The sequence below is a fragment of the Oncorhynchus kisutch genome, linkage group LG6 (assembly GCF_002021735.2).
Source record: "Oncorhynchus kisutch isolate 150728-3 linkage group LG6, Okis_V2, whole genome shotgun sequence".
Classification (NCBI taxonomy): domain Eukaryota; kingdom Metazoa; phylum Chordata; class Actinopteri; order Salmoniformes; family Salmonidae; genus Oncorhynchus; species Oncorhynchus kisutch.
In genome coordinates, this window is record NC_034179.2 from 1090278 (window position 1) to 1117442 (window position 27165).

A 27165-nucleotide genomic window follows, 5' to 3' on the forward strand; every position below is an offset into this window, starting at 1 on the left:
AGCCTAAATAAATGGTTCTCCTGTGAAGTAGTGAAGCCTAAATAAATGGTTCTCCTGTGAAGTAGTGAAGCCTAAATAAATGGTTCTCCTGTGAAGTAGTGAAGCCTAAATAAATGGTTCTCCTGTGAAGTAGTGAAGCCTAAATAAATGGTTCTCCTGTGAAGTAGTGAAGCCTAAATAAATGGTTCTCCTGTGAAGTAGTGAAGCCTAAATAAATGGTTCTCCTGTGAAGTAGTGAAGCCTAAATAAATGGTTCTCCTGTGAAGTAGTGAAGCCTAAATAAATGGTTCTCCTGTGAAGTAGTGAAGCCTAAATAAATGGTTCTCCTGTGAAGTAGTGAAGCCTAAATAAATGGTTCTCCTGTGAAGTAGTGAAGCCTAAATAAATGGTTCTCCTGTGAAGTAGTGAAGCCTAAATAAATGGTTCTCCTGTGAAGTAGTGAAGCCTAAATAAATGGTTCTCCTGTGAAGTAGTGAAGCCTAAATAAATGGTTCTCCTGTGAAGTAGTGAAGCCTAAATAAATGGTTCTCCTGTGAAGTAGTGAAGCCTAAATAAATGGTTCTCCTGTGAAGTAGTGAAGCCTAAATAAATGGTTCTCCTGTGAAGTAGTGAAGCCTAAATAAATGGTTCTCCTGTGAAGTAGTGAAGCCTAAATAAATGGTTCTCCTGTGAAGTAGTGAAGCCTAAATAAATGGTTCTCCTGTGAAGTAGTGAAGCCTAAATAAATGGTTCTCCTGTGAAGTAGTGAAGCCTAAATAAATGGTTCTCCTGTGAAGTAGTGAAGCCTAAATAAATGGTTCTCCTGTGAAGTAGTGAAGCCTAAATAAATGGTTCTCCTGTGAAGTAGTGAAGCCTAAATAAATGGTTCTCCTGTGAAGTAGTGAAGCCTAAATAAATGGTTCTCCTGTGAAGTAGTGAAGCCTAAATAAATGGTTCTCCTGTGAAGTAGTGAAGCCTAAATAAATGGTTCTCCTGTGAAGTAGTGAAGCCTAAATAAATGGTTCTCCTGTGAAGTAGTGAAGCCTAAATAAATGGTTCTCCTGTGAAGTAGTGAAGCCTAAATAAATGGTTCTCCTGTGAAGTAGTGAAGCCTAAATAAATGGTTCTCCTGTGAAGTAGTGAAGCCTAAATAAATGGTTCTCCTGTGAAGTAGTGAAGCCTAAATAAATGGTTCTCCTGTGAAGTAGTGAAGCCTAAATAAATGGTTCTCCTGTGAAGTAGTGAAGCCTAAATAAGTTCAGGAGTAAAAATGTGTCTTGTTTCAGGAAACTAGGCGTATGTTGCCATAACAAAAGGGTTGAATACTTATTGACTCAAGACATTTCATATTTTCATTTTTATTTAATTTGTAAACATTTCTGAAAACTTCACTTTAACATTAGAGGGTATTGTGTGTGTGTAGGCCACTAAAACAAAATCTCAACTTAATCCATTTTAAATTCAGGCTGTAACACAACAAAATGTGGAAAAGGTCAAGAGGTGTGAATACTTTCTGAAATGTAGAAGCCATCATATTAGCTGCTAGCTTGCAGCACCTTGCCCGATCTGATTCATGTTCGGTACATAGGGCGTGTTCGTAAATTCTCTCTGGGTATCTACTCCGATTTCAAATCACTCTCGTCTGAGTGTGCCAGAGTTTACGAACGCTCAACACCCATTGAATATGGCCGGTGTCACTAAACGTCAGCAAAAAAAAACGCAAATTCAATTGTTGCCAGCAACACAGTTACATTCACCAACGATCTGGATAACATGAAAACAGCCTCTTCTAGGGTTAGTAAAATGGTCAGTGAAGTGTTCTCTCATTTGTGTCTGGAAGTAGCTAGCAGTGTGCACTCTGGACACTCCAACAGCCGAAACGCTCGGGATTTAGCAGCTGACAATCTGATAGAGCACACTCCAGAGCACACTCTGGCGTGAATTTCCGAAAGCCCAGAGCACACTCTGGCGTGAATTTACGAACGCCCAGAGCACACTCCGGCGTGAATTTACGAACGCCCAGAGCACACTCTGGCGTGAATTTACGAACGCCCAGAGCACACTCCGGCGTGAATTTACAAAGGCCCAGAGCACACTCTGGCGTGAATTTACGAACGCCCAGAGCACACTCCGGCGTGAATTTACAAAGGCCCAGAGCACACTCTGGCGTGAATTTACGAACGCCCAGAGCACACTCCGGCGTGAATTTACGAACGCCCAGAGCACACTCAGGCGTGAATTTACAAAGGCCCAGAGCACACTCTGGCGTGAATTTACGAATGCCCAGAGCACACTCCGGCATGAATTTACGAACGCCCAGAGCACACTCCGGCGTGAATTTACGAACGCCCAGAGCACACTCCGGCGTGAATTTACAAAGGCCCAGAGCACACTCCGGCGTGAATTTACGAACGCCCAGAGCACACTCCGGCGTGAATTTACGAACGCCCAGAGCACACTCCGGCGTGAATTTACGAACGCCCAGAGCACACTCCGGCGTGAATTTACGAACGCCCAGAGCACACTCCGGCGTGAATTTACGAACGCCCAGAGCACACTCCGGCGTGAATTTACGAACGCCCAGAGCACACTCCGGCGTGAATTTACGAACGCCCAGAGCACACTCCGGCGTGAATTTACGAACGCCCAGAGCACACTCCGGCATGAATTTACGAAGGCCTATAGCCCACTCCGGCGTGAATTTACGAAGGCCCAGAGCACACTCCGGGTGTAAATTTACGAAGGCCCACAGCACACTCCGGCGTGAATTTACGAACGCCCAGAGCACACTCTGGCGTGAATTTACGAACGCCCAGAGCACACTCCGGCGTGAATTTACGAACGCCCAGAGCACACTCTGGCGTGAATTTACGAACGCCCAGAGCACACTCCGGCGTGAATTTACAAAGGCCCAGAGCACACTCCGGCGTGAATTTACGAACGCCCAGAGCACACTCCGGCGTGAATTTACGAATGCCCAGAGCACACTCAGGCGTGAATTTACAAAGGCCCAGAGCACACTCTGGCGTGAATTTACGAACGCCCAGAGCACACTCCGGCATGAATTTACGAATGCCCAGAGCACACTCCGGCGTGAATTTACGAACGCCCAGAGCACACTCCGGCGTGAATTTACGAAGGCCCAGAGCCCACTCCGGCGTGAATTTACGAAGGCCCAGAGCACACTCCGGTGTGAATTTACAAAGGCCCAGAGCACACTCCGGCGTGAATTTACGAACGCCCAGAGCACACTCCGGCGTGAATTTACGAACGCCCAGAGCACACTCCGGCGTGAATTTACGAACGCCCAGAGCACACTCCGGCGTGAATTTACGAACGCCCAGAGCACACTCCGGCGTGAATTTACGAACGCCCAGAGCACACTCCGGCGTGAATTTACGAACGCCCAGAGCACACTCCGGCGTGAATTTACGAACGCCCAGAGCACACTCCGGCGTGAATTTACGAACGCCCAGAGCACACTCCGGCGTGAATTTACGAACGCCCAGAGCACACTCCGGCGTGAATTTACGAAGGCCCAGAGCACACTCCGGGTGTAAATTTACGAAGGCCCCCAGCACCCTCCTGCGTGAATTTATGAACGCCCAGAGCACACTTCGGCGTGAATTTATGAACGCCCAGAGCACCCTCCGGGTGTAAATGTACGAATGCCCAGAGCACACTCCTGGTGTAAATGTACGAACGCCCAGAGCACACTCCGGGTGTAAATTTACGAAGGCCCAGAGCACACTCCGGGTGTAAATGTACGAACGCCCAGAGCACACTCCGGGTGTAAATTTACGAAGGCCCAGAGCACACTCCGGGTGTAAATGTACGAACGCCCAGAGCACACTCCGGGTGTAAATTTACGAAGGCCCATAGCACACTCCTGGTGTAAATTTACGAACGCCCAGAGCACAGTCCGGGTGTAAATTTACGAAGGCCTAGAGCACACTCCGGCACTCCGGAGTGAATTTACGAATGCACCCATAGTTGATGAGACACTTGATCGTCTGTTTCGGTTAGGTGGCAGCAAGTAGCAACAGTACCTATGGGGCGGAGTTATGGGAGAGACCCGAATCAGCTTCCAAAACGTTTTGTTTGTTCGTCGCCATGGTCAGTAATGCCGCGTTTAAAACACCTGGGAACTCGGAAATCTCAGACTTCAGTGCGTTCAAAACAAATGGGAACTCGGGGAAAAATGAGCTCCGACTGGGAAAAATCCATTTGAACGGAATTCCACCCGGGTCTCTTTCTAGAGCTCCGACATGCCGACCTGAAGATCAGTGACGTCATGATTTGGTCTCGTATGTTCCGAGTTCCCAGTTGTCTTGAACACGGCATTTTGCCCCAACCACAAACCACAGTGTCACGCCGACAGATCGCAACATCCACAATGGAACTTTCTTATCAATCTATCAGAACCGCGAATCAAGCAAGAGAGGCGGTGTGTATTGTTTAGATCAATATGGCTTAATATATAAATACTATATTTTTCGCATCGTGTTTGCATTAAGTAAGTTAACTTTCACAAGCTAACCAGTTGCATGAGTCATTCAGCGTCCACTGTTGCCTAGGCAATCTGTCTTGGCGCTGTGTGGTGAATATAGTGCTGGAACAGAAAGCTGATCATGTTGCAGATGTCTTGTTGTTACCTGGCTTATCATTATATTACACTGATTAACTCGTTTCTTACATTAGGATGAAATGAGAACAGAGTCCAGAAGAAGAAATCTACTCATATTAATCTTTCATCATTTAATGGAGGCAGGGTAAGTCAGTGTGATATACTGCATATCTAGTCTGATTCCTGTAAAGTAGCCTAGGTCTACAGAGGGCTCGACTTGAACATGACTATGTTGTTGACAGGTACATGGATGCTGCCAGTGCTCTGGAACAGGATACCAATGTCTGCTTCCGGCGGTTTGAAGTGTGTGACAATATAGACCTGGACACTGTGTTGATGGAGTATGAGAGTTACTACTTCATCAAGTTCCAGAGATATCCCAAACTAACCAAGAAACTGCCAGAACCAGGTTGGCGTGGTTACGGAATCTCACTTTAATCATTTAGATGTTTGTATTATTATAGTGCCATGCATCTTCAAGGATGCCCAGCCCACGTGGGCTCATTAGACACTGCATTTTCTGTAGCAAAACAAAATAATAATGTATACATACACAAATACACCATTTCAATGCAAACCTATTGAAAAAGAACCTGCAGTTTCAGAGATATAGGTTATGTTGTGGTAATATGTGGTAATGCATCATATCATTAATTGCTATGTGTTTTGGGTTATCTCCTGTTCATCTTTTTTCAATCTAGTTGAAAGTAGACATGCAAGAAGTTGTGGAAAAAAGAGGTGAGCCTTTTTTCTCTGTTAAAACAAGTTTCAGGGTATGGTGTTGGATTTCTGGAATGGCTCAATATCAGAGTTCTGTGTAGCTCATAGCTGTCTGCTGTGTTCTGTCTGTCCGTCGGTCTACCTGTCTGTGTCCTTCAGGGTCCCCTGCACTGGAGTTCAGCCCCTGCCCAGAATAAACTCCTCCCACAGACCCCCCTCCAGGGGTGGAGTCAAGAAGACAGAACCCAAGATGGTGGTCAAGGACGCCAGTAAAGCTGTTGGTGTATGTTTTCACACCACTCTGTTTCAAACAATCAAATTAGTTTACTGAATGTGCTTACATTTCACTATAGACACACCAGATGGAACAGGCTGTTTGTACCATGTGACATCCCAAATGGCACTATATTCCCTATATAGAACTGTATGGGACCTGGTCAAACTGCACTATATGGGGTAGAGGTCGACCGATTAATCGGAATGGCCGATTTCAAGTTTTCATAACAATCGGAAATCTGTATTTTTGGACACTATAAAAAAAAAAAAAAACTTTTACACCTTTATTTAACCAGGCAAGTCAGTTAAGTCAGTTTACACCTTTATTTAACCAGGCAAGTCAGTTAAGTCAGTTTACACCTTTATTTAACCAGGCAAGTCAGTTAAGTCAGTTTACACCTTTATTTAACCAGGCAAGTCAGTTAAGTCAGTTTACACCTTTATTTAACCAGGCAAGTCAGTTAAGTCAGTTTACACCTTTATTTAACCAGGCAAGTCAGTTAAGTCAGTTTACACCTTTATTTAACCAGGCAAGTCAGTTAAGTCAGTTTACACCTTTATTTAACCAGGCAAGTCAGTTAAGTCAGTTTACACCTTTATTTAACCAGGCAAGTCAGTTAAGTCAGTTTACACCTTTATTTAACCAGGCAAGTCAGTTAAGTCAGTTTACACCTTTATTTAACCAGGCAAGTCAGTTAAGTCAGTTTACACCTTTATTTAACCAGGCAAGTCAGTTAAGTCAGTTTACACCTTTATTTAACCAGGCAAGTCAGTTAAGTCAGTTTACACCTTTATTTAACCAGGCAAGTCAGTTAAGTCAGTTTACACCTTTATTTAACCAGGCAAGTCAGTTAAGTCAGTTTACACCTTTATTTAACCAGGCAAGTCAGTTAAGTCAGTTTACACCTTTATTTAACCAGGCAAGTCAGTTAAGTCAGTTTACACCTTTATTTAACCAGGCAAGTCAGTTAAGTCAGTTTACACCTTTATTTAACCAGGCAAGTCAGTTAAGTCAGTTTACACCTTTATTTAACCAGGCAAGTCAGTTAAGTCAGTTTACACCTTTATTTAACCAGGCAAGTCAGTTAAGTCAGTTTACACCTTTATTTAACCAGGCAAGTCAGTTAAGTCAGTTTACACCTTTATTTAACCAGGCAAGTCAGTTAAGTCAGTTTACACCTTTATTTAACCAGGCAAGTCAGTTAAGTCAGTTTACACCTTTATTTAACCAGGCAAGTCAGTTAAGTCAGTTTACACCTTTATTTAACCAGGCAAGTCAGTTAAGTCAGTTTACACCTTTATTTAACCAGGCAAGTCAGTTAAGTCAGTTTACACCTTTATTTAACCAGGCAAGTCAGTTAAGTCAGTTTACACCTTTATTTAACCAGGCAAGTCAGTTAAGTCAGTTTACACCTTTATTTAACCAGGCAAGTCAGTTAAGTCAGTTTACACCTTTATTTAACCAGGCAAGTCAGTTAAGTCAGTTTACACCTTTATTTAACCAGGCAAGTCAGTTAAGTCAGTTTACACCTTTATTTAACCAGGCAAGTCAGTTAAGTCAGTTTACACCTTTATTTAACCAGGCAAGTCAGTTAAGTCAGTTTACACCTTTATTTAACCAGGCAAGTCAGTTAAGTCAGTTTACACCTTTATTTAACCAGGCAAGTCAGTTAAGTCAGTTTACACCTTTATTTAACCAGGCAAGTCAGTTAAGTCAGTTTACACCTTTATTTAACCAGGCAAGTCAGTTAAGTCAGTTTACACCTTTATTTAACCAGGCAAGTCAGTTAAGTCAGTTTACACCTTTATTTAACCAGGCAAGTCAGTTAAGAACACATTCTTATTTTCAATGACGGCCTAGGAACAGTGGGTTAACTGCCTTGTTCAGGGGCAGAACGACAGATTTTTACCTTGTCAGCTCGGGAATTCGTTTTTGCAACCTTCCGGTTACTAGTGCAACGCTCTAACCACCTGCCTTACATTGCACTCCACGAGGAGCCTGCATGGCAAGCTAACCCTAACCTGTTACGCGAGGGCAGCAAGGAGCCAAGGTAAGTTACTAGCTAGCATTAAACTTATCTTATAAAAAACAATCAATCTTAACATAATCACTAGTTAACTACACATGGTTGATGATAATACTAGTTTATCTAGCGTGTCCTGCATTGCATATAATCGATGCGGTACCTGTTAATTTCTTATCGAATCACAGCCTACTTCGCCAAACGGGTGATGATTTACACTGTCGTTGCACCAAACCTAACCATAAACATCAATGCCTTTCTTTAAAATCAATACACAAGTATATATTTTTTAACCTGCATATTTAGTTAATATTGCCTGCTAACATGAATTTCTTCTAACATGGGAAATTGTGTCACTTCTCTTGCGTTCCGTGCAAGCAGTCAGGGTATATGCAGCAGTTTGGGCCGCCTGGCTCGTTGTGAACTGTGTGAAGTCCATTTATTCCTAACAAAGACCGTAATTAATTTGCCAGAATTGTACACAATTATGACATAACATTGAAGGTTGTGCAATATAACAGCAATATTTAGACTTAGGGATGCCACCCGTTAGATAAAATACGGAACGGTTTCGCATTTCACTGAAAGAATAAACCTTTTGTTTTCTAAATGACAGTTTCCGGATTTGACTATATTAATGACCAAAGGCTCATATTTCTGTGTGTTATTATGTTATAATTAAGTCTATGATTTGATATTTGATAGAGAAGTCTGACTGAGCGATGGTAGGCAGCAGACTCGTAAGCATTCATTCAAACGGCACTTTCGTACGTTTGACAGCAGCTCTTCGCTGTGCTTCAAGCATTGAGCTGTTTATGATTTCAAGCCTATCAACTCCCGAGATTATGCTGGTGTAACCGATGTGAAATGGCTAGCTAGTTAGCGGGGTGCGCGCTAATTGCGTTTCAATCGGTGACGTCACTTGCTCTGAGACTTGGAGTAGTTGTTCCCCTTGCTCTGCAAGGGCCGCGGCTTTTGTGGAGTGATGGGTAACGATGCTTCGAGGGTGACTGTTGTCGATGTGTTCCTGGTTCGAGCCCAGGTAGGGGCTAGGAGAGGGACGGAAGCTATACTGTTACACTGGCAATACTAAAGTGCCTATAAGAACATCCAATAGTCAAAGGTATATGAAATACAATTGGTATAGAAAGAAATAGTCCTATAATTCCTATAATAACTACAACCTAAAACTTAACTGGGAATATTGAAGACTCATGTTAAAAGGAACCACCAGCTTTCATATGTTCTCATGTTCTGAGCAAGGAGCAGCTTTCTTACATGGCACATATTACACTTTTACTTTCTTCTCCAACACTTTGTTTTTGCATTATTTAAACCAAATTGAACATGTTTAATTATTTATTTGAGGCTAAATTGATTTTATTGAGGTATTATATTAAGGTAAAAGAAAAGTAGCCATTCAGTATTGTTGTAATTGTCATTATTACAAGAAGAAAAAAAATTGTCTGATTAATCAGTATCGGCTTTTTTTGGTCTTCCAATAATCGGTATCGGTATTGGCGATGAAAAATCATAATCGGTCGACCTCTAATATGGGGAATAGGGTGCCATTTGTTCCTGCTGATCACTATGATTGGCAGATATTGTTGATGGTTGCAGGAGAACGGGGGGCGCTCATCTCCTCCAGAGCCGACAGAGTTCGGCCTGAATGTTTCCCCCATCATCAGGAACGGAGCAGGAGAAGGACAGATGAAGAAGGTAGGGAACGGAAACACACACACACACACACAGTTTTGTACAACTAACCTCGAGAGGGGACACACAATTCAGTCCCATTCTAAATCCTATTTTTCCTAATCCTAACCGTAACCCTAGCTCCTAAACCTAATCCTAACCGTAACCCTAGCTCCTAAACCTAATCCTAACCCTAGCTCCTAAACCTAATTCTAACCCTAACCCTAGCTCCTAAACCTAATCCTAACCCTAGCTCCTAAACGTAACCGTAACCCTAGCTCCTAAACCTAATCCTAGCTCCTAAACCTAACCGTAACCCTAGCTCCTAAACCTAATCCTAACCGTAACCCTAGCTCCTAAACCTAATCCTAGCCGTAACCCTAGCTCCTAAACCTAATCCTAACCGTAACCCTAGCTCCTAAACCTAATCCTAACCGTAACCCTAGCTCCTAAACCTAAACCTAACCGTAGCTCCTAAACCTAATCCTAACCGTAACCCTAGCTCCTAAACCTAATCCTAACCCCCCTAGAAATAACATTTCACCTTGTGGGGACAAACCAGATGTCCCCAGTTGGTCCACTTTTTGTTTGTTTACTATTCTAGTGGGAACTTCTGGTCCTCACAAGTATAGTTAAACAGGTCCACAGACACATACACACAGTGTCAAAGTGTTTCATGACTTTTAGCTGCTGGTATTTTGCTATGTTGATAGTCCTGTGGTTGTGTTGCTTTTCTCTGTTAGGGTCAGCTGATTGACTGCAGAGGCCTTATCCAGGATGCATCCAACAGTCTGTCAGAACCCATGGTACTGTACTCTGACCCCTAACCCTACCGTCCAGACCCCATAGTACTGTACTCCTGACCCCTAACCCTACCGTCCAGACCCCATGGTAATGTACTCTGACCCTAACCCTACCGTCCAGACCCGATGATACTGTACTCTGACACCTGACCCTACCGTCCAGACCCCATGGTACTGTACTCTGACCCCTAACCCTACCGTCCAGACCCCATAGTACTGTACTCCTGACCCCTAACCCTACCGTCCAGACCCCATGATATTGTACTGACCCCTAACCCTACCGTCCAGACCCGATGATACTGTACTCTGACCCTTAACCCTACCGCCCAGACCCCATGATACTGTACTCTGACCCCTAACCCTACCGTCCAGACCCGAAGATACTGTACTCTGACCCCTAACCCTACCGTCCAGACCCCATGATACTGTACTCTGACCCTAACCCTACCGTCCAGACCCCATGATACTGTACTCTGACCACTAACCCTACCGTCCTGACCCCATGATACTGTACTCTGACCCCTAACCCTACCGTCCAGACCCCATGATACTGTACTGTCCCCTAACCCTACCGTCCAGACCCCATGGTAATGTACTCTGACCCTAACCCTACCGTCCAGACCCCATGATACTGTACTGTCCCCTAACCCTACCGTCCAGATCCCATAGTACTGTACTCTGTCCCCTAACCCTACCGTCCAGACCCCATGGTACTGTACTCTGACCCCTAACCCTACCGTACAGACCCCATGATACTCTACCCTGACCCCTAACCCTACCGTCCAGAACCCATGGTAATGTACTCTGACCCTAACCCTACCGTCCAGACCACATGGTACTGTACTCTGACCCCTAACCCTACCGTCCAGATCCCATGATACTGTACTGTCCCCTAACCCTACCGTCCAGATCCCATGATACTGTACTGTCCCCTAACCCTACCGTCCAGATCCCATGATACTGTACTGTCCCCTAACCCTACCGTCCAGATCCCATGATATTGTACTGTCCCCTAACCCTACCGTCCAGATCCCATGATAATGTACTGTCCCCTAACCCTACCGTCCAGATCCCATGATACTGTACTGTCCCCTAACCCTACCGTCCAGATCCCATGATACTGTACTGTCCCCTAACCCTACCGTCCAGATCCCCATGGTATTGTACTGTCCCCTAACCCTACCGTCCAGATCCCATGATAATGTACTGTCCCCTAACCCTACCGTACAGATCCCATAGTACTGTACTCTTACATACTCATCTCATATGTTATACTGTACTCGATATCATCTACTGTATCTTGCCTATGCTGCTCTGTACCATCACTCATTCATATATCCTTATGTACATATTCTTTATCCCCTTACACTGTGTATAAGACAGTAGTTTTTTGGAATTGTTAGTTAGATTACTTGTTCGTTATTACTGCATTGTCGGAACTAGAAGCACAAGCATTTCGCTACACTCGCATTAACATCTGCTAACCATGTGTATGTGACAAATAAAATTTGATTTGATTTGATTTGACCCCTAACCCTACCGTCCAGACCCCATAGTACTGTACTCTGACCCCTAACCCTACTGTCCAGACCCCATAGTACTGTACTCTGACCCCTAACCCTACTGTCCAGACCCCATAGTACTGTACTCTGACCCCTAACCCTACCGTCCAGACCCCATAGTACTGTACTCCTGACCCCTAACCCTACCGTTCAGACCCCATGATACTGTACTCTGACCCATAACCCTACCGTCCAGACCCCATGATACTGTACTCTGACCCCTAACCCTACCGTCCAGACCCCATGATATTGTACTGACCCCTAACCCTACCGTCCAGACCCGATGATACTGTACTCTGACCCATAACCCTACCGTCCAGACCCATGGTACTGTACTCTGACCCCTAACCCTATTGTCCAGACCCCATAGTACTGTACTCCTGACCCCTAACCCTACCGTCCAGACCCGAAGATACTGTAATCTGACCCCTAACCTTACCGTCCAGACCCCATGATACTGTACTCTGACCCCTAACCCTACCGTCCAGACCCCATGATACTGTACTCTGACCCCTAACCCTACCGTCCAGACCCCATGATACTGTACTGTCCCCTAACCCTACCGTCCAGATCCCATAGTACTGTACTCCTGACCCCTAACCCTACCGTCCAGATCCCATGGTATTGTACTGTCCCCTAACCCTACCGTCCAGATCCCATGGTAATGTACTGTCCCCTAACCCTACCGTCCAGATCCCATGATACTGTACTGTCCCCTAACCCTACCGTCCAGACCCCATGATACTGTACTGTCCCCTAACCCTACCGTCCAGATCCCATAGTACTGTACTCTGACCCCTAACCCTACCATCCAGACCCCATGGTACTGTACTCCTGTCCCCTAACCCTACCCTCCAGACCCCATGATACTGTACTGTCCCCTAACCCTACCGTCCAGATCCCATGGTACTGTACTCCTGATCCCTAACCCTACCCTCCAGACCCCATGATACTGTACGGTCCCCTAACCCTACCGTCCAGATCCCATGATATTGTACTGTCCCCTAACCCTACCGTCCAGATCCCATAGTACTGTACTCTGACCCCTAACCCTACCGTCCAGACCCCATAGTACTGTACTCCTGACCCCTAACCCTACCGTCCAGACCCCATAGTACTGAACTCTGACCCCTAACCCTACCGTCCAGACCCCATAGTACTGTACTCCTGACCCCTAACCCTACCGTCCAGACCCCATGATACTGTACTGTCCCCTAACCCTACCGTCCAGATCCCATAGTACTGTACTCCTGACCCCTAACCCTACCGTCCAGATCCCATGGTATTGTACTGTCCCCTAACCCTACCGTCCAGATCCCATGGTAATGTACTGTCCCCTAACCCTACCGTCCAGATCCCATGATACTGTACTGTCCCCTAACCCTACCGTCCAGACCCCATGATACTGTACTGTCCCCTAACCCTACCGTCCAGATCCCATAGTACTGTACTCCTGGCCCCTAACCCTACCATCCAGACCCCATGATACTGTACTCTGACCCCTAACCCTACCGTCCAGACCCGATGATACTGTACTCTGACCCCTAACCCTACCGTCCAGACCCCATGGTACTGTACTCTGACCCCTAACCCTACCGTCCAGACCCCATAGTACTGTACTCCTGACCCCTAACCCTACCGTCCAGACCCCATGATATTGTACTGACCCCTAACCCTACCGTCCAAACCCCATGATACTGTAATCTGACCCCTAACCCTACCGTCCAGACCCCATGATAATGTACTCTGACCCCTAACCCTACCGTCCAGACCCCATAGTACTGTACTCCTGACCCCTAACCCTACCGTCCAGACCCGAAGATACTGTACTCTGACCCCTAACCATACCGTCCAGACCCCATGATACTGTACTCTGACCCCTAACCCTACCGTCCAGACCCCATGATACTGTACTCTGAACCCTAACCCTACCGTCCAGACCCCATGATACTGTACTGTCCCCTAACCCTACCGTCCAGACCCCATGATACTGTACTGTCCCCTAACCCTACCGTCCAGATCCCATAGTACTGTACTCCTGACCCCTAACCCTACCCTCCAGACCCCATGATACTGTACTGTCCCCTAACCCTACCGTCCAGATCCCATGATATTGTACTGTCCCCTAACCCTACCGTCCAGATCCCATAGTACTGTACTCTGACCCCTAACCCTACCGTCCAGACCCCATGGTACTGTACTCCTGACCCCTAACCCTACCGTCCAGACCCCATGATATTGTACTGACCCCTAACCCTACCGTCCAGACCCCATGATACTGTACTCTGACCCCTAACCCTACCGTCCAGACCCCATGATACTGTACTGTCCCCTAACCCTACCGTCCAGATCCCATAGTACTGTACTCCTGACCCCTAACCCTACCGTCCAGACCCCATGATACTGGACTGTCCCCTAACCCTACCGTCCAGATCCCATAGTACTGGTACTCCTGACCCCTAACCCTACCGTCCAGATCCCATAGTACTGTACTCCTGACCCCTAACCCTACCGTCCAGACCCCATAGTACTGTACTCCTGATCCCTAACCCTACCGTCCAGACCCCATGATACTGTACTCTGACCCCTAACCCTACCGTCCAGACCCCATGATACTGTACTGTCCCCTAACCCTACCGTCCAGATCCCATAGTACTGTACTCCTGACCCCTAACCCTACCATCCAGACCCCATGATACTGTACTCAGACCCCTAACCCTACCGTCCAGACCCGATGATACTGTACTCTGACCCCTAACACTACCGTCCAGACCCCATGGTACTGTCATCTGACCCCTAACCCTACCGTCCAGACCCCATAGTACTGTACTCCTGACCCCTAACCCACCGTCCAGACCCCATGATATTGTACTGACCCCTAACCCTACCATCCAGACCCCATGATACTGTACTCTGACCCCTAACCCTACCGTCCAGACCCCATGATACTGTACTCTGACCCCTAACCCTACCGTCCAGACCCCATGATACTGTACTGTCCCCTAACCCTACCGTCCAGATCCCATAGTACTGTACTCCTGACCCCTAACCCTACCATCCAGACCCCATGATACTGTACTCTGACCCCTAACCCTACCGTCCAGACCCGATGATACTGTACTCTGACCCCTAACACTACCGTCCAGACCCCATGGTACTGTACTCTGACCCCTAACCCTACCGTCCAGACCCCATGATACTGTACTCTGACCCCTAACCCTACCGTCCAGACCCGAAGATACTGTACTCTGACCCCTAACCATACCGTCCAGACCCCATGATACTGTACTCTGACCCCTAACCCTACCGTACAGACCCCATGATACTGGACTGTCCCCTAACCCTACCGTCCAGATCCCATAGTACTGTACTCCTGACCCCTAACCCTACCGTCCAGATCCCATAGTACTGTACTCCTGACCCCTAACCCTACCGTCCAGACCCCATAGTACTGTACTCCTGATCCCTAACCCTACCGTCCAGACCCCATGATACTGTACTCTGACCCCTAACCCTACCGTCCAGACCCCATGATACTGTACTGTCCCCTAACCCTACCGTCCAGATCCCATAGTACTGTACTCCTGACCCCTAACCCTACCATCCAGACCCCATGATACTGTACTCTGACCCCTAACCCTACCGTCCAGACCCGATGATACTGTACTCTGACCCCTAACACTACCGTCCAGACCCCATGGTACTGTACTCTGACCCCTAACCCTACCGTCCAGACCCCATGATATTGTACTGACCCCTAACCCTACCATCCAGACCCCATGATACTGTACTCTGACCCCTAACCCTACCGTCCAGACCCCATGATATTGTACTGACCCCTAACCCTACCGTCCAGACCCCATGATACTGTACTCTGACCCCTAACCCTACCGTCCAGACCCCATTATACTGTACTGTCCCCTAACCCTACCGTCCAGATCCCATAGTACTGTACTCCTGACCCCTAACCCTACCGTCCAGACCCCATGATACTGGACTGTCCCCTAACCCTACCGTCCAGATCCCATAGTACTGTACTCCTGACCCCTAACCCTACCGTCCAGATCCCATAGTACTGTACTCCTGACCCCTAACCCTACCGTCCAGACCCCATAGTACTGTACTCCTGATCCCTAACCCTACTGTCCAGACCCCATGATACTGTACTCTGACCCCTAACCCTACCGTCCAGACCCCATGATACTGTACTGTCCCCTAACCCTACCGTCCAGATCCCATAGTACTGTACTCCTGACCCCTAACCCTACCATCCAGACCCCATGATACTGTACTCTGACCCCTAACCCTACCGTCCAGACCCCATAGTACTGTACTCCTGACCCCTAACCCACCGTCCAGACCCCATGATATTGTACTGACCCCTAACCCTACCATCCAGACCCCATGATACTGTACTCTGACCCCTAACCCTACCGTCCAGACCCCATGATACTGTACTGTCCCCTAACCCTACCGTCCAGATCCCATAGTACTGTACTCCTGACCCCTAGCCCTACCGTCCAGATCCCATGGTATTGTACTGTCCCCTAACCCTACCGTCCAGATCCCTTGGTACTGTACTGTCCCCTAACCCTACCGTCCAGGCCCCATGATACTGTAATGTCCCCTAACCCTACCGTCCAGATCCCATGATACTGTACTGTCCCCTAACCCTACCGTCCAGACCCCATAGTACTGTACTCTGACCCCTAACCCTACCGTCCAGATCCCATGATACTGTACTGTCCCCTAACCCTACCGTCCAGACCCCATGATACTGTACTGTCCCCTAACCCTACCGTCCAGATCCCATAGTACTGTACTCCTGACCCCTAACCCTACCCTCCAGCCCCATGATACTGTACTGACCCCTAACCCTACCGTCCAGACCCGATGATACTGTACTCTGACCCCTAACCCTACCGTCCAGACCCCATGGTACTGTACTCTGACCCCTAACCCTACCATCCAGACCCCATGGTACTGTACTCCTGACCCCTAACCCTACCCTCCAGACCCCATGATACTGTACTGTCCCCTAACCCTACCGTCCAGATCCCATGGTACTGTACTCCTGACCCCTAACCCTACCCTCCAGACCCCATGATACTGTACTGTCCCTTAACCCTACCGTCCAGATCCCATGATATTGTACTGTCCCCTAACCCTACCGTCCAGATCCCATAGTACTGTACTCTGACCCCTAACCCTACCGTCCAGACCCCATAGTACTGTACTCCTGACCCCTAACCCTACCGTCCAGACCCCATAGTACTGTACTCCTGACCCCTAACCCTACCGTCCAGACCCCATGATACTGTACTGTCCCCTAACCCTACGGTCCAGATCCCATGGTACTGTACTCTGACCCCTAACCCTACCGTCCAGACCCCATAGTACTGTACTCCTGACCCCTAACCCTACCGTCCAGACCCCATAGTACTGTACTCCTGATCCCTAACCCTACCGTCCAGACCCCATGATACTGTACTCTGACCCCTAACCCTACCGTCCAGACCCCATGATACTGTACTGTCCCCTAACCCTACCGTCCAGATCCCATAGTACTGTACTCCTGACCCCTAACCCTACCATCCAGACCCCATGATACTGTACTCTGACCCCTAACCCTACCGTCCAGACCCGATGATACTGTACTCTGACCCCTAACACTACCGTCCAGACCCCATGGTACTGTACTCTGACCCCTAACCCTACCGTCCAGACCCCATAGTACTGTACTCCTGACCCCTAACCCACCGTCCAGACCCCATGATATTGTACTGACCCCTAACCCTACCATCCAGACCCCATGATACTGTACTCTGACCCCTAACCCTACCGTCCAGACCCCATGATACTGTACTCTGACCCCTAACCCTACCGTCCAGACCCCATGATACTGTACTGTCCCCTAACCCTACCGTCCAGATCCCATAGTACTGTACTCCTGACCCCTAACCCTACCATCCAGACCCCATGATACTGTACTCTGACCCCTAACCCTACCGTCCAGACCCGATGATACTGTACTCTGACCCCTAACACTACCGTCCAGACCCCATGTTACTGTACTCTGACCCCTAACCCTACCGTCCAGACCCCATGATACTGTACTCTGACCCCTAACCCTACCGTCCAGACCCGAAGATACTGTACTCTGACCCCTAACCATACCGTCCAGACCCCATGATACTGTACTCTGACCCCTAACCCTACCGTACAGACCCCATGATACTGGACTGTCCCCTAACCCTACCGTCCAGATCCCATAGTACTGTACTCCTGACCCCTAACCCTACCGTCCAGATCCCATAGTACTGTACTCCTGACCCCTAACCCTACTGTCCAGACCCCATAGTACTGTACTCCTGATCCCTAACCCTACCGTCCAGACCCCATGATACTGTACTCTGACCCCTAACCCTACCGTCCAGACCCCATGATACTGTACTGTCCCCTAACCCTACCGTCCAGATCCCATAGTACTGTACTCCTGACCCCTAACCCTACCATCCAGACCCCATGATACTGTACTCTGACCCCTAACCCTACCGTCCAGACCCGATGATACTGTACTCTGACCCCTAACACTACCGTCCAGACCCCATGGTACTGTACTCTGACCCCTAACCCTACCGTCCAGACCCCATAGTACTGTACTCCTGACCCCTAACCCACCGTCCAGACCCCATGATATTGTACTGACCCCTAACCCTACCATCCAGACCCCATGATACTGTACTCTGACCCCTAACCCTACCGTCCAGACCCCATGATATTGTACTGACCCCTAACCCTACCGTCCAGACCCCATGATACTGTACTCTGACCCCTAACCCTACCGTCCAGACCCCATGATACTGTACTGTCCCCTAACCCTACCGTCCAGATCCCATAGTACTGTACTCCTGACCCCTAACCCTACCGTCCAGACCCCATGATACTGGACTGTCCCCTAACCCTACCGTCCAGATCCCATAGTACTGTACTCCTGACCCCTAACCCTACCGTCCAGATCCCATAGTACTGTACTCCTGACCCCTAACCCTACCGTCCAGACCCCATAGTACTGTACTCCTGATCCCTAACCCTACTGTCCAGACCCCATGATACTGTACTCTGACCCTAAACCCTACCGTCCAGACCCCATGATACTGTACTGTCCCCTAACCCTACCGTCCAGATCCCATAGTACTGTACTCCTGACCCCTAACCCTACCATCCAGACCCCATGATACTGTACTCTGACCCCTAACCCTACCGTCCAGACCCGATGATACTGTATTCTGACCCCTAACACTACCGTCCAGACCCCATGGTACTGTACTTCTGACCCCTAACCCTACCGTCCAGACCCCATGATATTATACTGACCCCTAACCCTACCATCCAGACCCCATGATACTGTACTCTGACCCCTAACCCTACCGTCCAGACCCCATGATACTGTACTGTCCCCTAACCCTACCGTCCAGATCCCATAGTACTGTACTCCTGACCCCTAGCCCTACCGTCCAGATCCCATGGTATTGTACTGTCCCCTAACCCTACCGTCCAGATCCCTTGGTACTGTACTGTCCCCTAACCCTACCGTCCAGGCCCCATGATACTGTAATGTCCCCTAACCCTACCGTCCAGATCCCATGATACTGTACTGTCCCCTAACCCTACCGTCCAGACCCCATAGTACTGTACTCTGACCCCTAACCCTACCGTCCAGATCCCATGATACTGTACTGTCCCCTAACCCTACCGTCCAGACCCCATGATACTGTACTGTCCCCTAACCCTACCGTCCAGATCCCATAGTACTGTACTCCTGACCCCTAACCCTACCCTCCAGCCCCATGATACTGTACTGACCCCTAACCCTACCGTCCAGACCCGATGATACTGTACTCTGACCCCTAACCCTACCGTCCAGACCCCATGGTACTGTACTCTGACCCCTAACCCTACCATCCAGACCCCATGGTACTGTACTCCTGACCCCTAACCCTACCCTCCAGACCCCATGATACTGTACTGTCCCCTAACCCTACCGTCCAGATCCCATGGTACTGTACTCCTGACCCCTAACCCTACCCTCCAGACCCCATGATACTGTACTGTCCCTTAACCCTACCGTCCAGATCCCATGATATTGTACTGTCCCCTAACCCTAACCGTCCAGATCCCATAGTACTGTACTCTGACCCCTAACCCTACCGTCCAGACCCCATAGTACTGTACTCCTGACCCCTAACCCTACCGTCCAGACCCCATAGTACTGTACTCCTGACCCCTAACCCTACCGTCCAGACCCCATGATACTGTACTGTCCCCTAACCCTACCGTCCAGATCCCATGGTACTGTACTCTGACCCCTAACCCTAACCGTCCAGACCCCATAGTACTGTACTCCTGACCCCTAACCCTACCGTCCAGACCCCATAGTACTGTACTCCTGACCCCTAACCCTACCGTCCAGACCCCATGATACTGTACTGTCCCCTAACCCTTCCGTCCAGATCCCATGGTACTGTACTCCTGACCCTAACCCTACCCTCCAGACCCCATGATACTGTCCTGTCCCCTAACCCTAACCGTCCAGATCCCATGATATTGTACTGTCCCCTAACCCTACCGTCCAGATCCCATAGTACTGTACTCTGACCCTAACCCTACCGTCCAGACCCCATAGTACTGTACTCCTGACCCCTAACCCTACCGTCCAGACCCCATAGTACTATACTCTGACCCCTAACCCTACCGTCCAGACCCCATAGTACTGTACTCCTGACCCCTAACCCTACCGTCCAGACCCCATGATACTGTACTGTCCCCTAACCCTACCGTCCAGATCCCATAGTACTGTACTCCTGACCCCTAACCCTACCGTCCAGATCCCATGGTATTGTACTGTCCCCTAACCCTACCGTCCAGATCCCATGGTAATGTACTGTCCCCTAACCCTACCGTCCAGATCCCCATGATACTGTAAATGTCCCCATAACCCTACCGTCCAGACCCCCATGATCACTGTACTGTCCCCTAACCCTACCCGTCCAGATCCCATAAGTACTGTACTCCTGACCCCCCTAACCCTAACATCCAGACCCCATGATACTGTACTCTGACCCCTAACAACCCATACCGTCCAGACCCGATGATACAGTTACTCTGACCTAACCCTAACGTCCAGACCCCATGGTACTAGGTACTCCTGACACCTAACCCTACCGTCCAGACCCCATAGTACTGTACTCCCTGACCCTCTAACCCTGCCCGTCCAGAACTCCATGATATTGTACTGACCCCTAACCCTAACCGTACAAACCCATGATACCTGTAACTCCTGACCCCTAACCCTACCGTCCAGACCCCATGATAATGTACTTCCTGACCCCTAACCCTACCGTCCAGACCCCATAGTACTGTACTCCTGGACCCCTAACCCCTACCGTCCAGACCCCAGCTACGATACTGTACTCTGACCCCTAACCCTACCGTCCAGACCCCATGGTACTGTACTCTGACCCCTAACCCTACCGTCCAGACCCCATGATACTGTACTCCTGACCCCTAACCCTACCGTCCAGACCCCATGATACTGTACTGACCCCTAACCCTACCGTCCAGACCCCATGATACTGTACTCTGACCCCTAACCCTACCGTCCAGACCCCATGATACTGTACTCTGACCCTAACCCTACCGTCCAGACCCCATAGTACTGTACTCTGACCCCTAACCCTACCGTCCAGACCCATAGATACTGTACTCTGACCCCTAACCCTACCGTCCAGACCCCATGATACTGTACTCTGACCCCTAACCCTACCGTCCAGACCCCATGATACTGTACTCTGACCCCTAACCCTACCGTCCAGACCCCATGATACTGTACTGTCCCCTAACCCTACCGTCCAGACCCCATGATACTGTACTGTCCCCTAACCCTACCGTCCAGATCCCATAGTACTGTACTCCTGACCCCTAACCCTACCCTCCAGACCCATGATACTGTACTGTCCCCTTAACCCTACCGTCCAGATCCCATGATATTGTACCTGTCCCCTAACCCTACCGTCCAGATCCCATAGTACTGTACTCTGACCCTAACCCTACCGTCCAGACCCCATAGTACTGTACTCCTGACCCCTAACCCTACCGTCCAGACCCCATGATACTGTACTCTGACCCCTAACCCTACCGGTCCAGACCCCATGATACTGTACTGTCCCCTAACCCTACCGTCCAGATCCATGAGTACTGTACTCTGACCCCTAACCCTACCGTCCAGACCCCATAGTACTGTACTCTGACCCCTAACCCTACCGTCCAGACCCCCATGAGTACTGTACTCCTGACCCCTAACCCTACCGTCCAGACCCCCATGAATACTGTACTGTCCCCCTAACCCTACCGTCCAGATCCCATGGTACTGTACTCCTGACCGCCTAACCCTACCGTACAGACCCATGATACTGGACTGTCCCCTAACCTACCGTCCAGATCCCATAGTACTGTACTCCTGACCCCTAACCCTACCGTCCAGATCCCATAGTACTGTACTCCTGACCCCTAACCCTACCGTCCAGACCCCATAGTACTGTACTCCTGATCCCTAACCCTACCGTCCAGACCCCATGATACTGTACTCTGACCCTAACCCTACCGTCCAGACCCCATGATACTGTACTCTGACCCCTAACCCTACCGTCCAGACCCCCATGATATTGTACTGTCCCCTAACCCTACCGTCCAGATCCCATAGTACTGTACTCCTGACCCCTAACCCTACGTCCAGACCCCATGATATTGTACTGACCCCTAACCCTACCGTCCAGACCCCATGATACTGTACTCTGACCCCTACCCTACCGTCCAGACCCCATGATACTGTACTGTCCCCTAACCCTACCGTCCAGATCCCATAGTACTGTACTCCTGACCCCTAACCCTACCCGTACAGACCCCATGATACTGGACTGTTCCCCTAACCCTACCGTCAGATCCCATAGTACTGTACTCCTGACCCCTACCCTACCGTCCAGATCCCATAGTACTGTACTCCTGACCCCTAACCCTTACCGTCCAGACCCCATATACTGTACTCTGATCCCTAACCCTACCGTCCAGACCCCATGATACTGTACTCTGACCCCTAACCCTACCGTCCAGACCCCATGATACTGTACTGTCCCCTAACCCTACCGTCCAGATCCCATAGTACTGTACTCCTGACCCCTAACCCTACCATCCAGACCCCATGATATTGTACTGACCCCTAACCCTACCATCCAGACCCATGATACTGTACTCTGACCCCTAACGCTACCGTCCAGACCCGAAGATACTGTACTCTGACCCCTAACCATACCGTCCAGACCCATGATACTGTAATCTGACCCCTAACCCTACCGGTCCAGACCCCATGATACTGTACTCTGAACCCTAACCCTACCGTCCAGACCCCATGATACTGTACTGTCCCCTAACCCTACCGTCCAGACCCCATGATACTGTACTGTCCCTAACCCTACCGTCCAGATCCCATAGTACTGTACTCCTGACCCCTAACCCTACCCTCCAGACCCCATGATACTGTACTGTCCCCTAACCCTACCGTCCAGATCCCATGATATTGTACTGTCCCCTAACCCTACCGTCCAGATCCCATAGTACTGTACTCTGACCCCTAACCCTACCGTCCAGACCCCATAGTACTGTACTCCTGACCCCTAACCCTACCGTCCAGACCCCATGATATTGTACTGACCCCTAACCCTACCGTCCAGACCCCATGATACTGTACTCTGACCCCTAACCCTACCGTCCAGACCCCATGATATTGTACTGTCCCCTAACCCTACCGTCCAGATCCCATAGTACTGTACTCCTGACCCCTAACCCTACCGTCCAGACCCCATGATATTGTACTGACCCCTAACCCTACCGTCCAGACCCCATGATACTGTACTCTGACCCCTAACCCTACCGTCCAGACCCCATGATACTGTACTGTCCCCTAACCCTACCGTCCAGATCCCATAGTACTGTACTCCTGACCCCTAACCCTACCGTACAGACCCCATGATACTGGACTGTCCCCTAACCCTACCGTCCAGATCCCATAGTACTGTACTCCTGACCCCTAACCCTACCGTCCAGATCCCATAGTACTGTACTCCTGACCCCTAACCCTACCGTCCAGACCCCATAGTACTGTACTCCTGATCCCTAACCCTACCGTCCAGACCCCATGATACTGTACTCTGACCCCTAACCCTACCGTCCAGACCCCATGATACTGTACTCTGACCCCTAACCCTACCGTCCAGACCCCATGATATTGTACTGTCCCCTAACCCTACCGTCCAGATCCCATAGTACTGTACTCCTGACCCCTAACCCTACCGTCCAGACCCCATGATATTGTACTGACCCCTAACCCTACCGTCCAGACCCCATGATACTGTACTCTGACCCCTAACCCTACCGTCCAGACCCCATGATACTGTACTGTCCCCTAACCCTACCGTCCAGATCCCATAGTACTGTACTCCTGACCCCTAACCCTACCGTACAGACCCCATGATACTGGACTGTCCCCTAACCCTACCGTCCAGATCCCATAGTACTGTACTCCTGACCCCTAACCCTACCGTCCAGATCCCATAGTACTGTACTCCTGACCCCTAACCCTACCGTCCAGACCCCATAGTACTGTACTCCTGATCCCTAACCCTACCGTCCAGACCCCATGATACTGTACTCTGACCCCTAACCCTACCGTCCAGACCCCATGATACTGTACTGTCCCCTAACCCTACCGTCCAGATCCCATAGTACTGTACTCCTGACCCCTAACCCTACCATCCAGACCCCATGATATTGTACTGACCCCTAACCCTACCATCCAGACCCCATGATACTGTACTCTGACCCCTAACACTACCGTCCAGACCCCATGGTACTGTACTCTGACCCCTAACCCTACCGTCCAGACCCCATAGTACTGTACTCCTGACCCCTAACCCACCGTCCAGACCCCATGATATTGTACTGACCCCTAACCCTACCATCCAGACCCCATGATACTGTACTCTGACCCCTAACGCTACCGTCCAGACCCGAAGATACTGTACTCTGACCCCTAACCATACCGTCCAGACCCCATGATACTGTACTCTGACCCCTAACCCTACCGTCCAGACCCCATGATACTGTACTCTGAACCCTAACCCTACCGTCCAGACCCCATGATACTGTACTGTCCCCTAACCCTACCGTCCAGACCCCATGATACTGTACTGTCCCCTAACCCTACCGTCCAGACCCCATGATACTGTACTGTCCCCTAACCCTACCGTCCAGATCCCATAGTACTGTACTCCTGACCCCCTAACCCTACCATCCAGACCCCATGATACTGTACTCTGACCCCTAACCCTACCGTCCAGACCCGATGATACAGTACTCTGACCTAACCCTACCGTCCAGACCCCATGGTACTGTACTCTGACCCCTAACCCTACCGTCCAGACCCCATAGTACTGTACTCCTGACCCCTAACCCTGCCGTCCAGACCCCATGATATTGTACTGACCCCTAACCCTACCGTCCAAACCCCATGATACTGTACTCTGACCCCTAACCCTACCGTCCAGACCCCATGATAATGTACTCTGACCCCTAACCCTACCGTCCAGACCCCATAGTACTGTACTCCTGACCCCTAACCCTACCGTCCAGACCCGAAGATACTGTACTCTGACCCCTAACCATACCGTCCAGACCCCATGATACTGTAATCTGACCCCTAACCCTACCGTCCAGACCCCATGATACTGTACTCTGAACCCTAACCCTACCGTCCAGACCCCATGATACTGTACTGTCCCCTAACCCTACCGTCCAGACCCCATGATACTGTACTGTCCCCTAACCCTACCGTCCAGATCCCATAGTACTGTACTCCTGACCCCTAACCCTACCCTCCAGACCCCATGATACTGTACTGTCCCCTAACCCTACCGTCCAGATCCCATGATATTGTACTGTCCCCTAACCCTACCGTCCAGATCCCATAGTACTGTACTCTGACCCCTAACCCTACCGTCCAGACCCCATAGTACTGTACTCCTGACCCCTAACCCTACCGTCCAGACCCCATGATATTGTACTGACCCCTAACCCTACCGTCCAGACCCCATGATACTGTACTCTGACCCCTAACCCTACCGTCCAGACCCCATGATATTGTACTGTCCCCTAACCCTACCGTCCAGATCCCATAGTACTGTACTCCTGACCCCTAACCCTACCGTCCAGACCCCATGATATTGTACTGACCCCTAACCCTACCGTCCAGACCCCATGATACTGTACTCTGACCCCTAACCCTACCGTCCAGACCCCATGATACTGTACTGTCCCCTAACCCTACCGTCCAGATCCCATAGTACTGTACTCCTGACCCCTAACCCTACCGTACAGACCCCATGATACTGGACTGTCCCCTAACCCTACCGTCCAGATCCCATAGTACTGTACTCCTGACCCCTAACCCTACCGTCCAGATCCCATAGTACTGTACTCCTGACCCCTAACCCTACCGTCCAGACCCCATAGTACTGTACTCCTGATCCCTAACCCTACCGTCCAGACCCCATGATACTGTACTCTGACCCCTAACCCTACCGTCCAGACCCCATGATACTGTACTCTGACCCCTAACCCTACCGTCCAGACCCCATGATATTGTACTGTCCCCTAACCCTACCGTCCAGATCCCATAGTACTGTACTCCTGACCCCTAACCCTACCGTCCAGACCCCATGATATTGTACTGACCCCTAACCCTACCGTCCAGACCCCATGATACTGTACTCTGACCCCTAACCCTACCGTCCAGACCCCATGATACTGTACTGTCCCCTAACCCTACCGTCCAGATCCCATAGTACTGTACTCCTGACCCCTAACCCTACCGTACAGACCCCATGATACTGGACTGTCCCCTAACCCTACCGTCCAGATCCCATAGTACTGTACTCCTGACCCCTAACCCTACCGTCCAGATCCCATAGTACTGTACTCCTGACCCCTAACCCTACCGTCCAGACCCCATAGTACTGTACTCCTGATCCCTAACCCTACCGTCCAGACCCCATGATACTGTACTCTGACCCCTAACCCTACCGTCCAGACCCCATGATACTGTACTGTCCCCTAACCCTACCGTCCAGATCCCATAGTACTGTACTCCTGACCCCTAACCCTACCATCCAGACCCCATGATATTGTACTGACCCCTAACCCTACCATCCAGACCCCATGATACTGTACTCTGACCCCTAACACTACCGTCCAGACCCCATGGTACTGTACTCTGACCCCTAACCCTACCGTCCAGACCCCATAGTACTGTACTCCTGACCCCTAACCCACCGTCCAGACCCCATGATATTGTACTGACCCCTAACCCT

The 27165-nt window shown here is 49.7% G+C and overlaps 1 protein-coding gene across 1 annotated transcript in view; it reads left to right on the forward strand.

Moving 5' to 3' along the window:
• Positions 1-4216: 4216 nt before the first annotated feature.
• katnal2 (katanin p60 subunit A-like 2) overlaps positions 4217-27165 on the forward strand; it is a 62302-nt gene continuing 39353 nt past the window's right edge. Inside the window, exons 1-7 of the mRNA XM_031825998.1 lie at positions 4217-4426; positions 4681-4751; positions 4849-5015; positions 5308-5344; positions 5486-5609; positions 9247-9345; positions 10065-10127. Coding sequence (XP_031681858.1) covers positions 4274-4426; positions 4681-4751; positions 4849-5015; positions 5308-5344; positions 5486-5609; positions 9247-9345; positions 10065-10127 — 714 coding nt within the window. The 5' untranslated portion in view covers positions 4217-4273. The remainder of the gene's footprint in view (positions 4427-4680; positions 4752-4848; positions 5016-5307; positions 5345-5485; positions 5610-9246; positions 9346-10064; positions 10128-27165) is intronic.